The 15763-nt window shown below is 36.8% G+C and overlaps 1 protein-coding gene across 1 annotated transcript in view; it reads left to right on the plus strand.

Annotated features, from left to right (window-relative positions):
* unc-13 (protein unc13 homolog) overlaps window positions 1–15763 on the plus strand; it is a 64999-nt gene that overhangs the window by 42177 nt on the left and 7059 nt on the right. Inside the window, exons 12-21 of the mRNA XM_028310740.1 lie at window positions 5827–6005; window positions 8606–8756; window positions 9732–9890; window positions 10174–10299; window positions 10560–10727; window positions 10874–10987; window positions 11504–11671; window positions 12120–12341; window positions 13739–13905; window positions 15046–15187. Coding sequence (XP_028166541.1) covers window positions 5827–6005; window positions 8606–8756; window positions 9732–9890; window positions 10174–10299; window positions 10560–10727; window positions 10874–10987; window positions 11504–11671; window positions 12120–12341; window positions 13739–13905; window positions 15046–15187 — 1596 coding nt within the window. The remainder of the gene's footprint in view (window positions 1–5826; window positions 6006–8605; window positions 8757–9731; window positions 9891–10173; window positions 10300–10559; window positions 10728–10873; window positions 10988–11503; window positions 11672–12119; window positions 12342–13738; window positions 13906–15045; window positions 15188–15763) is intronic.

Raw genomic sequence — 15763 nt, forward strand, 5'->3', positions numbered from 1 at the left:
GACGAAGGGAAAGGGCTGACCAAATAAATAATTTCCGATTTAAATGAAAGGAAGTTTAGAGAATCCTCTCCCGGGATTTATATTATCCTGACGTCCCAATTGATGGATACCTCAGGCGGTGGCTTTTGAATAGTCAATTATAATTTTGTGGTTTTAAACAGTTGGATGTAACGATTCAATTAAATTTTCGTAAGGATTATTTTCAGTGTTTATTTAAATTAATGATACGCACTCTACGGATGAAAACCGTAGCAACGTAGTACTGGTAATTAATACATTTATGGCGAAAAAATTAACTAATGTAAAGTCAACTAAGAAAAAGTACCTTTAATAATGATTTATAATTTAGTTAAATTACTATTTAGTCTGATATAATTATCACCATTTCCTCGGTGACATCATTTAAGTCCGTGACGTCACATCGTATATTGTGATTAATTAAAACGTTGTACCTACGATCCGCGTATTCTCTGATATTTCATTTGTTAATTATTTAATGAAGCCATCTTGGTTTTAATAACAAGTGTGTTACGAGACCGTAAGGGGAGGATTCATGTTACAAATATTTGATGTTATTATTACTGATATGAAAATTTAGTTAAAATTCTAGCTGTGTAAAATAATTTTGTCTCAAGAAACATGTGCAAATTAAGTAAGCACGGACGACAGCACGTCAGACTATACCTGTTTGTTGCAAAGAATAGCTTTCACTTATAAAAATAACTAGCCTGAAAAGACAAAACTGAAGCCCAGCTCAGAGCAAAAAGTAGGTGAAAATTAAACGTACACTTTTATAGTTCATTAATTATGTTCCCATAGACGAAGAGAAGTTAGAACGTAAATTTTATATAAAAATCTATTAAAAAAAACCTTAGAGAAAAATGTAGGACACCCTTAGAACTCTCCGGCGCAGTAATAACATCTCGCAGATACCGCAATTAATTAAAATGCCGGCAGCAACCGCTCACTCTTATAGGGTTGCCAGGTCTAAGCCGAAAAGCCGGACAGATCAGCTATCCGGACATAAAAGCCGGACAGCTGGTTTAGCCAGAAAAAAAGGGTAAAGAAACTCGAAGCGACGTAGAGTGGCGTGAAGATACGGGACTAGTTCCACTTCTCGTTCCTACCGCTGAAACTCCTGTGTCGATCACCAATGGAATACCAACCAGTGAAGGCCAAGTTAATGTCTCGGAAAAGTTAAACTATCATTGGACTCGCCACGAATTTAATCAGAAGATGAAAAATGTAAAAGAATTGGCCAAATTTTAAGAAACCGTCTACTATGACCGCATACGTCACCAAAAACTCGATTGTGTCAGACAGCCCGACACCATCGTGGCCGGACACGACTTTGGCCGGCTCTATCCGGACGCCTGGCAACGCTACTCCCGACGGCTGTAAGACTCCATTTGTTAATTTATTAATTAAGCTTCCAACCGCCGTTAAAATATTTTTATAAGTCAACTTGGAAACGAATATCGAAATTCTCAACTCGTTAATTGTAAGAGATTATCATCAAATAGTTGATAACATTTTGATAATCTTTCGTGGAATTGGTTAAAAAGTGAAAACTTTGTTATTATTTTAATTTTGTTGGATCACCAACAAGGTGACATTGGCTAGCATTCACAAAAGGTACCACACATGTCAATTATTTAACTATCATCATAAAATATCTGCTCTCTCAAATCCAGATATTTCATTTTAACAGCCAAAAATATACTCGTATAATGTTCCCGTTATCTTTTCAGCTTTATTCAGACTAAAAATAACTATGTGACAGAAAAATATCGTCGATTCTCCTCAGAAAGGAAGTGTGGAATGTTAACACACGCCTTCTTTACGTTTGCGAACAATTTATTGCTGATGAGAACCCACTTTTATAACGTTTTTAGTGCTGCATAAAATTAGGACGTGATAGGAGCCTTGCTTGAGATATTAAATTGCAGCATGTTTTATATTGCAGGTCACGAAATAATGTAGTATATTATTTTTGAGCGAAGAATCTAGAGTCATGCAAAGCAAGTGTTATGAACATCGGAAAATAATAACCTATTAGTAGCAATAATGTGTATACCAAATAAGAAAGTAAGAAAAAATAGTTTTACCTACCTGCCTTGTTCTGCATATTAATAAATATAGAAAACAAAATTACTGAACTAACATTTCATCTAAATCTAAAAATGTAATATTGATCATATTTGAAGAGATAGGCTGGGTTGCACCATCTTACTTTAACTTTGACAAACGTCAAAAATCTGACAAACTCCATACAAAAAACACTGGTTAACGTTGTAGTTACGGTCAAAGTTAGGTGGTGTAACTCAGCATCAAAGTTTAAAAACATCACGCCATTGAACTGTTACAGCGCGTTTCGTGTTCAGCTAAAAGGGTTTTCATCAACACGTGCCAATCTTTTTCGAATCATAATCGAATACGCACTGTCAAAAATTGCCTCCACCATATTCCAACGGTCCAATTTATTTTCGGTCCCAATCTGAATAGCAACGAACATCTGATGCCCGCTCGGCTTTTGTTTAGAAATCCAATAATAAAAACAAAAATGCATTTTTGAAGGCAATTTAAAAATGGAACGGCTGCAGCCGTTTTTGGAAAAAAGTTCACACAATATTTTTGGTTCAAAAACCATTACATCGTAATATCTCGAAACTCGAACACCATAATTCTCGTCAAACGTTAGCACGATTTTATTTAGTTAAACATCATGGACTCATGAATGATATTTTCAAATACATACAAGTGTTTACATTTTTTAATTAATTAATTATGTTTAGTATATTTTTGTCGCGCAACGTTTTAAAACCTCTGGAACTGTGATGGCAAAAAGTTATAAAGTTGTTATTTAATAATAATAATAATAAATACACTTTATTGCACACCAAAGATAAGAACAGAAATAAAAGGAACACACAAGGTACAACTAGGCGGTCTTATCGCTATTAAGCGATCTCTTCCAGACAACCTATGGTGAGGACAGTTACTTAAAAAAAAATATGAAGGGGAAGGCGGTGTCGACACTAAAGAAATAAATGTAAACAAAAGGCATAAAATTTAAACCAAAATAATACATACAAATAATACACAAAAATATATTAATATATACATAATTATATAAAATTTAATATATACCTACATACATAAAATATAATATATACCTACATACACATACAATTTTTGATACGAACCAAAGATAGAACTAGATAGCCAGCAGAAAATAGGTGGGAATTTTAAGAAGCTAAAAGCAATACAGATGTTGGGAAATTAAGGTAGTAGCGTGAGGAAGTGAGATTTGAGTCTTTTCTTAAAAGTAGGAAGTGACTCAGATTTCCGAATAGACATCGGCAAGGCGTTCCATAGACGGATAGCTTGAACAGTGAAAGATCGCGTATAGGAATGTGAGGTGTGAGAAGGAAAATTAAGATGGAGTTTTTTTGACGACCGCATTTCGTGACCCAGGGCCGACATTTACATTTTCTATTGTTTTATATTATTTCCGTTATTTACATTTTCTATGTTACAAAAAAAAAAACCGACTCCAAAAAACCTACACTAAAAAGTAGAAAAATAATTACTAATTACTTATATTAGGACCAATTAATATTAATGTATACCTACCATGATTGATACTTCTGGAGTCGGTGCCAAGATTATGAAACGTGTGAAGTTTTCCTGCACCGACTCCAAAAGTATCAATCATGGTAGGTATACATTAATATTAATTGGTCCTAATATAAGTAATTAGTAATTATTTTTCTACTTTTTAGTGTAGGTTTTTTGGAGTCGGTTTTATTTTTTTAAATAAAAATTAACTTATTTCTTGCTTTTTAGTTAACTAATTATTACCTTGATGTTACCACTGAAAGTAGGCAGTACATTGAGACTATATTCTTGATGTCAAGTATAAAATAATATTCCCTACAAAATACAGGTTACCATATCGGCAACCTAAAAAGACCCTAAACCGTCAGCCCACCCTAACATGAAAGAATACAACTGTTGGTCTATTTGTACCTATAATATTTAAAAAAATATCCTCCAACTCCTAAGCGTTAAGGAGTTGTACCTACCATGACCAGTTCATCATGATGAGATGATGACTATCTGATCCAAACACTTGAATAAATTTAGAAACTATACTTATCTATAAAATTAAAAGAATTATCCTCCAACTCCTAAGCATTAAGGAGTTTTACCTTATATCATCAGCTCATCAATATGAGCTGATGATTTCCAGGAGCAAATACTTGAATAACTTAAGAAAAAGTTTGAAAAATGATATACGTGCCTATAAAATTTGAGGGTTGCCCTCGATTTCCCTAGGATCCCATCATCAGATCCTGACTTGGTGACAATGGGACCACCTCAGAAGTGTACCCTATCGAACAAAAAAAGAATTTTGAAAATCGGTCCACAATTGACGGAGTAATCGGTGAACATACATAGAAAAAAAAAAACATACATACAGTCGAACATAATATAACCTCCTCCTTTTTTGAAGTCGGTTAAAAATATGTATAATGCAAATTACCTGACTTATTGTTGGGAAATAAATAATACGATATATAAATAAAATCGTAACTATTTGCTGTGTCCCATCCCATTTAACGTCAACTTCAAATTGTATAGTAGGTAAAATACCTAAACCACAGCAATACAAAGTTTGGTTTTATTGCGAGCATTCGTGTAAATAAATGACGCACTAAATTAAGCTCATCTGTTTAGTGCAGACCGCATTGAAATAAATAATTAGATTTAACTGTTAAAAGCCAAGTTAAAACTGTTTTATTAAGGTCAATTAATGTGAAATAATTAAACGATTAACCACAAATGTGTAGCTGATTATACATTCAGATTGTGGTAATTTAGGTAATTTGTATAACACTAGAGCCTTTAAAAGGTACTATCATAATATATCTCCTGGGAGCTTTGCATTTTCCAGGGTTGAAAGGTAGCTCTTGGCACTGGGGAATAAAACAAAGAATTTGTAGATAGTAAGCAATGTTAGGACTATTAACATGAATGTACCAAGATTTCGTAATGTTGAAAATGATTAGTTACGTATTATTTTTGAAAGCTAGGCTCAGTGCTGCTTATAAGGAAGGCAGACTTGGTAATGATTCTACTAAGTAGGTAGTTATCGACGGTGAAGTGACAATACCTCCTAACTGGATTTATTTTTTGGTTTTCAGGAGTTAGATAAAATACGTAAATATTACTTGCGCATTAAGCAGCTATTTCCACAAAGTTTTATTGCTATCTAAAAAGAACTATCAGTTAGGAGAAAGATTTCGAATGGAAAAAGTTCACGCGAAATTAAATTTTAAGAAAATCGACTTCTTAAGAAATGTTAGTTATGTATTGTCATTCACCGTCGTTATAATATGTCGGGGGGATTTTGGTGAAGTTTGTTATGACCTCACATAGGTTTTCCGTTCAATTTTTACGAGTATGTGGCATTTTTAAGGAAATAAATTAAATTATTTGCTTCCACTCTCAAATATAGCGTACCTATTAATAAGCAAAACATGTTTAGTGATGTTAGCTCTTGTCCTGCATCTCACTTGATAGAAAGTAATCAAGTCAAATGTCAAAAAAAGCTTGACCCGGAATCCTCAACCACATATTCAACTGGCTCTCTTACATTTCTTACGTTCCCCCGGGACAAACTTGACCTTTACTGGTTGGGTTTTATTGGCGGTCAAGCTGTAGATCCTACACAGGAGTTGCAGTGGTGGGAAAGAGAGGTGGGAATAGTCCCGTTTGGTTCTCTTACAATAAATACTAAATTAAAATATTCCTCCACAGTACACCTGTCTCCACGAGAATCTGTTCCACTACCTTTGCGAGGAGAATGGAGGGGCTGTCACTTTACCAGCGGCTAGGGGAGATGATGCCTGGAAGGTCTACTTCAACGAGAACCCTGAGGAGATCGTGGACGAGTTCGCCATGAGATACGGGATCGAAGCCATCTATCAGGCTATGACGTAAGTCTTCATTTGTTTACTTATGTTTCTCAGGACATTTTAGATGCAGTAGGTAGGTATCTTTTTTCTACCAGTCAAGCGTCTGATGAATTTTGTAGCTGATCCAATGACCTTGCCCCTGGGACAAACTTGGATTTCAATGATTGGGTTTTTTTTGGTAGTTATGATGTAAATCTTGGCTATGATGAAACGAGAGGTCGGAATAGTTTCGGGCCAGTAAATCATCATTCGGGGATACCCCCTTACATTCAATTAATTCTTCATCAAAACATATTTTCTTAAAGTCGAATCGTAAACAACGCCTTTAATACATAATAGGCCAGTCATATGAATAACTAATGCATAATTGAATTTGAATGTAGTTTTAAGCATTATTTCTTAATAATCTAAGACTATGACGTAGGCAAGTAAAGGTACATACAAGTATGTTGTGCTTACATAAGCCTCTACCACACTCAAATGTGTTTGTACAAGATTTTGCAACACCATTTTGGAATTTAGCTCACACTAAGTTCGCGCTATAAGCCGAAAATCCAATCTTAGCCAATTACCAAGTACGCAGTAACTATGTTATAGGTATGCTTAGTTCCACCTCATATTATTAAGCAAAATCCGCCCACATTTGCATAGAAAACGGCATATTGTCTCACTGTACAAACAGCTTCGCTAAATAAGCGCAAATTAGGACGTACCCTAATTAGGGCACACGTTTCCCGCACCAATTAAGGGCACAAAAATGTAATCTCGCGGGGGGTGGTTTTCTTTGAAAGGGTATACCTATCTTTATCTTCTAATCCGAAACGCGTGAATGTCGAAGGTTGGGCGGACGGTATACAAAACGACTTCGTCTCCCAAATGGGCGGTAAACAGCCTGTGTAAACAGACTTAAGTTAACGGTCTTACGTTCGATGTGGTGGCTTACATAATGAAGATTTTTACCAAGACCTAATTTCGCAGTATCAAAATAGCAATTTAACTGGGTTTCTGATGACTTGTATTTTTTTGACCCATACAAATCGTTTCAATCAATAATGCAGGTCAAATTTATTCAAGTTGAAACCAAAAAGATGTATCACAAAATTGAATAAGTCATAAATCTAGGGTGATTTATTTAACGGTCTTCTAAAAAAGGCGAATCTAAATGGCGTATAACTATCATATTTAACAAAAAATAAGAGAGGAGGTAAGTAGGCATTACTCTTGTTTCTTAGTTCCAAACAAGACTACGTGGTATGATTCAGGAAGGCGTTTCAGCTAAGCTTGCTTTAACCGTGACTTAAATGGGTTACCTTCATGAATACTTATTAAATAAAGTATAGGTTACCTGCCATATCATAATCCAGACCAAATCCACTTCATACGTTTCGTGTCGTGGTTTCGAAAAAGATCGATAAACAATACTTTTTACGTGAGACCGTAACGCCCGTATTCACAAACGATGCTTCAAATTCAAATTCAAAATATTTTGCTTAATATGTGCACAACGTTGAATAGAGCTCTGTGATTGGTTCGTGTCACCCTGTGCGTCCACGCGACTGTGAGACCTCATAGTAATGTTTGTGAATACGGGCGCAAATGTCACTTACGATGCATACTTAAGTAAATGCCTACGCAAACGGCGTTTTCATGACGGCAACACAAAAGAGTCTGGGACAACTTAAAATTGATTTTCTGTCGAGTGTGGTTAAGTTCGATTTTGCTTGTGAATTTATGACCGAATTGGCTCGTGTTAGATTTATGTTGACGTTGACGGCATTATGGTGAACAACACGGTATTATATTTTAGCAAAAATATTGGTGTGGCTAAAATTTTAAGGCTGATGGTAAATCATTTAACTTTGGCAAAAGGTATTTAGATGCTTTAGTGTTTCATGAAAGTTTATACAATGACCATATTATACACTTTTGTGAATTCACTATAACATGTACAAAGAAGACAAAGTCCCTGGACAATTTTTCCCTTCTTTTTCTGGGCTAGATTTTTAGGTTCTATAGTTGGATGGTGGAATATTGATCAATGATTTTTAGGCTGGGTTGCACCATCATACTTTAACTTTGACAAACGTCAAAAATCTGTCAAATACAAAAAGCACCGGTTATCGTCATAGTTACCGTTAAAGTTGGTTGGTGCAACTCAGCCTTAATATCCACTTCAATAAATCCTTATACTAGGTAGAGACTGACTTTTGAACCTATAAAATTCACATGTTATGAATCTTGTACTGATGACTTTGTATTAGATTTTTGTAATTTTTAAGTATTAATTTGTTTTATATGGTGACTTGATTGGTGTTAGGAGATTGGTGGTTATTAAAATACTAGCTTTCCGCCCGCGGCTTCGCCCGCTTGGAATTTTGTCTGTCACAGAAAAACTTTATCGCGCACGTCCCTGTTTCAAAAACCGGGATAAAAACTATCCTATGTCCTTTCCCGGGACTCAAACAATCTCTATGCCAAATTTCATCAAAATCGGTTCAGTGGTTTAGGCGTGAAAGAGAGACAGACAGACAAATAGACAGACAGAGTTACTTTCCCATTTATAATATTAGTATGGATACAGAATTAGAGGTTAATGAGCGCTTATGTGTATTCTTTTCCAGACACTTCCACTGCCTATCCACGAAGTACCTTTGCGCGGGAGTGCCTGCCGTGATGTCGACGTTGTTGGCCAACATCAACGCGTACTACGCTCATACCACGGCGTCGTCTGCCGTCTCCGCCTCAGACCGGTTCGCTGCTTCTAACTTTGGGGTAAGCATCTCAAAATGTTTCCGTTTGTCATGATGTTGAGGAAATTGAAAAATAATAATTTTACGTTAGTCGTAAGTACCTCAGCGTGTATATTGCAGTTTGCGTATTGTTTGAATTATGTTTCCGGCTAATATAAATATTATTTTATTTAATAATAAAAATAAAAATTCATTCTATACTTACCTACTCTAATTTAATTTTACTTTTCTCATGAAACGCGATCACTGAAAAACTTAATAAAGAAGGTGTTAAAAAGAAAGTAAAGTAGAGTTAATTTGGTAGCTACAAAAATAACAAACGTGAAACGAGGGACAAATCTTAATTTTACTAAGGGCTGATTTTTCAATCGTCAGGTATCTTTTTTTTTTTATGGCAACCAAACCTCTCTGGGAGGTTTATTTCTGCCAATGTCGAGTGAAAATTGACATAGTTATCAATAGAACGTGGGTGTTTCAGTTCTATTGATTTTTCATGGATTCCGTGGAGTTAAGTATGCCCGTAAGCAGGTTTCAAGACGCCACCGGGTCCAAAGCGGGTTGTTCATACGACAACCCACTCGACACTCGATGCGCGCTCAAACTCGAAGTAGGTATTGAAATGTTTTTTATAATTTACCACTTCACTGCACTTTAGAACACAAAATAACACCAAATTTGTACACTAAAGTCCATTAAATAATAAATTGAAACCATTAAAACAGATCGACCATGCTTCCCGTTCAACTACCCTCCATGGGATCCCCAGGTATCTTTTATCTGAGTCTTGTCATTTTGAAATATTTCCTATACTGAAACTGTCAATGCGCCAAACTTATTCTTTGGTTAAAAGTTATCCGACGAATTAAAAATCAGCCTAAACAAAAGAGAGTCACCGAAAAAACAAACGAAGAGTAACATCATGATTCTAATTTTAAAATCACCAAAATTGTCTCCATATCAGTGACCCACACGAAACTCCTTATATCCTTCTCCGCAGAAAGAGAAGTTCGTCAAACTCCTGGACCAGCTGCACAACTCACTGCGTATAGACCTGTCGATGTACAGGAACAACTTCCCAGCGTCCAGCGCGGAGAAGCTCATGGACCTCAAGTCCACCGTGGACCTGCTTACCAGCATCACGTTCTTCAGGATGAAGGTAATGCTATTCAAGAAGACTATCGCAATGGTTTTAAACTGTTTAGATCGTTTCATCCACGAAGACGCGCCCCACCATTCTTCCGCTAATGTTTTAAGCGGCCCCGAGACGATCAATCGCGATTGTCAATTTTACGTGATTGACAATTGACATTATTGATCGTTTACAAAAGGCATCGAAGTGATTGTCAATTGAATTTACGTTATTGAAGCAAATTGATGATAATTTCAATTGAAGCCCAATTGACGGGTGCCATTGAAGCTAATATGCGTTTCTGTTACAGGTCCAAGAGCTAAGCAGTCCACCACGCGCCAGCACCGTTGTCAAAGACTGTGTGAAGGCTTGCCTTAGATCTACATATCAGTTTCTATTTGAGAATTGTTACGAACTCTACAACAGGGAATTCCAGGTACGAACCTTTTTCATAATTTAATAACTAAACCAGCCAGAAATGTTTCGTACGCCTTAAAATATAAAAAAATGAACGTCGAGCTCTCTTGTTTTTATTTTTCTTTGTTCAATTTCAAACTTTTTAAATATCGAATGATTAGCACCAATTAACTTGGCAGTATGGCGTGTGCCTTTGCCTTTCGTACGAAAGGAAAGAATCAAAGCAATAAAAAAATAACCTTGCATCATATTTTTTAAATCGTTCTATTTTCAAATCAGGTGGATCCAAACGAGGCGAAGCGTGACCCATCAGACCACGGGCCTCAGCTGGACTCAGTGGACTTCTGGCACAAACTCATTGCTCTCATCGTATCTGTGATAGAAGAGGACAGGAATAGCTATGCGCCCGTTCTCAACCAGTTCCCGCAGGAATTGAATATTGGACAGGTAATAAAATACATATAGCACGCTGTCATAAACACAAAAAGTTTAATGATTATGACTATGACTTTTCTTAGACAGTTATTAGATTACATAAAATTTTGAACTGTTCTACGAGTATCATGTATTTTGATTTATTGTCTTATTTACAGTTATCTGCTGCGACAATGTGGTCGTTATTCGCAGTGGATATGAAGTATGCTCTAGAAGAACATGAACAGCATCGGCTCTGCAAGTCTTCCGCTTACATGAATTTACACTTCAAGGTGAGATATCTGTAGTTCTCCAATGAGGTAAAAAAAAAAAAATTGCACACTTACTTTTTCTCAACTCTGGGAACCCTGGCCACTTAACGGGCAACCAAATAATTCAAAAGAAAAAATTAAAATTACAAATCACTTTTTTAAATCAACGCTGGCCACTTTTAACACATTCACCAGTCACAATTAAAAAGTTAAATGCGAATAATAATAAAAACAAATGACGCTCAGGAAAATACATTGACGTGAATTTCTGCATAATTTTGTGATATTTGATTTTACGATTATTTGCATCAATTACCTAACACAGTTTAATTGGAAATTGGTAAAAAGCTCATAATTATGTTAATCTTAGTAGATTTCCCAACTTTGTAAAACAAGTTATCGATTTACATACTCTTTTGATTTATTAAGTTAAATGAAACTTACTTCTTCCAACGTACAAAATTAAACAGTCTTTGGCTTTAACATTATTCTACCCTATTTCATCGAATATTTGCCTAAATATCCCCATCATTCCAGGTCAAATGGCTCCACACAAACTACGTCAAAGACGTGCCGCCATACTGCGGTGCTGTACCAGAGTATCCAGCGTGGTTCGAGCCCTTCGTGATGCAGTGGTTAAATGAGAACGATGACGTATCGTTAGAATACTTGAATGGGGCCTTCAACAGGGACAAGAGAGACGGGGTAAGCATTTACTTATTTAGATAGCTACAAGACTTAACATAAGTATACAAAATGTATAATTCAAAGACTCATGATAAAATTAGCCTTTAATTTTTAAGCTAACTTCCTGGCCCAACAGATTAAATTCTGTCAAAGATTAGGATAGGAAAAATAACATTAAAAATTTTCGTCATTCCCGGCAATTTATTCATTGTTTTCTTCATTAGATTCTTCTTGACTTCTTCTTCTTTGTTAATTGAAAACAATAGAACAAAAAAGTGGTTCAAAACTTTTAAATTCATTAGTAGATGCAGGTGGTAGATGGAAGTCTACATTTTAAATCACTCCATGTCACTTACACTTGCAGTGGAGTAGTTTATACCGTTCAAGATGTACCTGCGATTCTAAATTTAGCATCAAATCTGTCATTCTTCTTCGCGATTTTCATTAATTCTTTCTTTCATTCCAGTTCCAAAAATCCAGCGAGCATGCTCTCTTCAGCAACTCAGTAGTAGACGTGTTTACCCAACTGACGCAATGCTTCGACGTGGTCTCCAAGCTGGAGTGTCCCGACCCTGAGATTTGGAAGCGGTATATGAAGAGGTTCGCGAAGACCATCGTCAAAGTGCTGGTGGCGTACGCCGATATCGTGAAGAAGGAGTTCCCTGAGCATTTGAAGGAGGAGAGAGTGGTAAGTTTTTTAGGAAAAAATAATTATGGATAGAAAATTTAGTAGGTAGAAGTACACGCATTTTCCCTATAGTACTACAGTCCATTTCTATTCTAGCTGTGGGTCTAGACAAAGTGCAAATTATAATCGCAAACCAGTCGAAAAATGGTCGAAAAGCCCTTTTTTTGTATGGAGTTTTGACGGATTCGATTTTCGATTCGATCAAAAAGTGCGTTTTGTCTAGGGGGGCTGGGTATTTTGATTTGTCACTTGATTCGTCTCGTTACAGAATATTTTTGAGGCCAAAGATGACAATTTATGTGAATTAATATCACTTTCGCATTTCCAAGAAACAGTGTAGTTTTAGTAGTTAAAGGACATTGTCAGAAACCGCCTAAAAAACCGCCAAAAAACATTAACCCATCATAATTATTTTCTATTTTTTTTAATACATTAAGCACCCTTTCGTTCTAATGGACACTTAAGCATTGAAAAATTAAATAAATAAGTCTTTTAACGTTTATTCTATAATACTATTACAACTTCCGGACGTTTTGGTGCGTGGCATGGTCTAAAACCTATCAAGTTCCATAATTTTTGCCGATAAAATCTGTACGAGGCATTACCGTACTTTATTGCTGGGAGTCCATGTATAGTGATGTTCCTGCGGCCATCATAGACAATAAAATATCGATTTGAGTGATCTCCAAAACCCATTCTATTATTATATACGATTCGGCTTCGATATCTATAATACAATAGGAGTTTATTTCATGTGTCAGATGACAAGGGTGGAAACAACCTACGATTCATGTTGTTTATTTACGTGCAATATGTGGGCATATTATAAAAGTGGAATGCCGAGTTGTATTTCTAAAACTTGTTCTATTATTTTATACTATTTGGCTGCGACTCGGCGTGACGACAATACAAAACATTTTTCGCGAATCGGTGTTCATACATTCACTTAATACATTAGACGCCATGTTGTCATAAACGACATATTATAAAATCGCTGTGATTTAATATTCTTAATCATTAATTTTATGGCAAGTGTCCATCAGGAATCATTGTTCTTACACACAGAATCGTATTATTTCGCTTTCGGGTAGTAATATGTCAAAATTGTTGGTTCTTAGGCGAACAATGTATGGAGAACGAACATTGTCCTTTGCTTTTTCAGTAGGTATAGTCATCAAAAGACCAAATAAAATATTTTGGTAAAAATTCGTCCATAATGAAGCTACTTTTACGACCTCATAGAGGTAGCAGGAAGGCGCTGGATGCAGGCCACTACCAACCATTGGGGGAGTTCTAGGCCTATGTTCTGCAGTGGACGTCCTATGGCGAATATGTTGATGATGATGAACAAAGCTACATTAAAAAGTTTAGTTTTTAATTGCTACTTTTTCTCTCAGGCATGCATCCTCATGAACAACATCCAACAACTCCGAGTGCAACTAGAAAAGATGTTTGAAGCAATGGGCGGGCCAAAGCTGGAGCGCGACGCGGCGGACATCTTGAACGACTTACAACAGAGCTTGAATAACACTCTGGATGAGCTCGCATCCATGTTCGCTATCAGGTAAGGAGAACGCTAGGAGAAATGTTGCATAGCGCCGTTAACTCACAAAACTGCAGTTGTACCGAAATAAACGCTTGCGAAGTTCGCGAAAGCTACACGCGTGTACCTATTTGCACCAGTGGGTTGAGTGTGAGTTTACATCAAACGTCCTCACTAACGGGACTATTCCCACCTCTCGTTCCCACCACTGCAACTCCTGTGTAGCCAGGATCTACAGCTTGACCGCCACAAAAACCCAACCAATGAAGGTCAAGTTTGTCCCGGGGGAAAGTTAAACTGTCATTGGACCCGCAACGAAATTAATCAGAAGAACAGGAGGAGTTCGAAATTAAGGTTCGACTTCCCTCCATTCCAAAGCGGATGACAGCTGACAAACAAAGGTTTAAAACCTTTAAGAAAAGATTATGCACCACGGACAATAAATTAAATTAAGGGGGCCTATCTTATGAGCAATTAGCAACTACCTGCCAATAATATTTTTCACAAAATCGCTTAAAAGCACGGAAATTTTTCCTTGTCGCGACAAGATCGGTGTAATAAATTGCGGAAACAGAATATGTATGTTGTATTGAATTAAGCATTATATCACGTTCATGTTTCCAAAGATCACACTCCCACAAGATATGATGGGCAGACTGCTCATGACTGACATCATCAGTGGAACACTCGCAAAAAGGAGACGGAACTAGTTTGAATTCGTGAAGTCAAACGTCCTCACTAGTGAGCGCGTTAGAAAAGCGTATGAAAATTTTAGTTCTTGAACGTTTCCGCTAAGGGTGCTGTGCAATCCGTCATACATTTAATGTACCTAATTTTTTTACGCGCTCACTAGTGAGCGCGTTTGATAAAAACTCACACTTGGGCCATCTGATCTACACGCTATATCTCTCCTATTCCGTGATTATAGAGTCAATCAAAGTCATGAACTTCATAAAGAAAGGAAGAGGGAGACAAAATCTCAACGGTGTTGCACTACCGATTCGAGACTCGAAGGACGCTATTTCGGTTGTTATTATGGTGAACTCACTCCTTGTATTTGACTTGGCTGGAAGAGATTAGTTTACGATTAAGGACTTTCATCACTGTGTACATAGCAAACTAGATTTATGGGTAATTTATACATAAATATTATGTTTACAGCTTAGAGACACGAATCACAGCGAGTGTAAAAGAACTAGGCGAGTTGTTACAAAAGGTCGGAGGTGGTGGTGCCCCCGGTGCCCCTCAACCGCCGGCGCACCACGAAGCTGATGAGGTGTTGAGGCCACTTATGGATATATTGGTAAGTGCACTTTATATCCCTCATCATCATTAGCGTCCACTTCCGAAATCGTTATCCCACTAGCTGTCAAATATGTAAACATCAAGGGATGTCCCTGTCACGCAAAGTAATACAGTGGGTCTAGACAAAGTGCAAATTATAATCGCAAACCAGTCGAAAAGTGGTCGAAAAGCCCCTTTTTTGTATGGACTTTTGACGGATTCGATTTTCTATTCGATCAGAAAGTGCGTTTTGTCTAGGGGGGCAGCATGACGACAAGTTGCCATGCATGGTCATTTAGTCAGTATTGCACTTTTGAGACTCGTGCTACACGGGTCTATAATTTAGCAGATGCAAATGGTTTTTGGCTACACTCTTCACGATGATCAGACGGGTTAAGGTGGCTTAATGCTCACATATTTATTTATTCCTTGGTAGCCTTTAATAAAATTCACGGGAAGATTGGGAGTCTACCCTTCTACCAGAAACACACTGCAAACCAGCTTCTACTCGTACTACCCAAAAAAAAAATTCTCCTAGTATAATAATTGGAGGATCGACGAAGGCTAACGAATCTGAAATAGAGACTACGTAGAC

Source organism: Ostrinia furnacalis, unplaced genomic scaffold, assembly GCF_004193835.3.
Source record: "Ostrinia furnacalis isolate ACB-3 unplaced genomic scaffold, ASM419383v2 OfSCF3085, whole genome shotgun sequence".
NCBI lineage: Eukaryota > Metazoa > Arthropoda > Insecta > Lepidoptera > Crambidae > Ostrinia > Ostrinia furnacalis.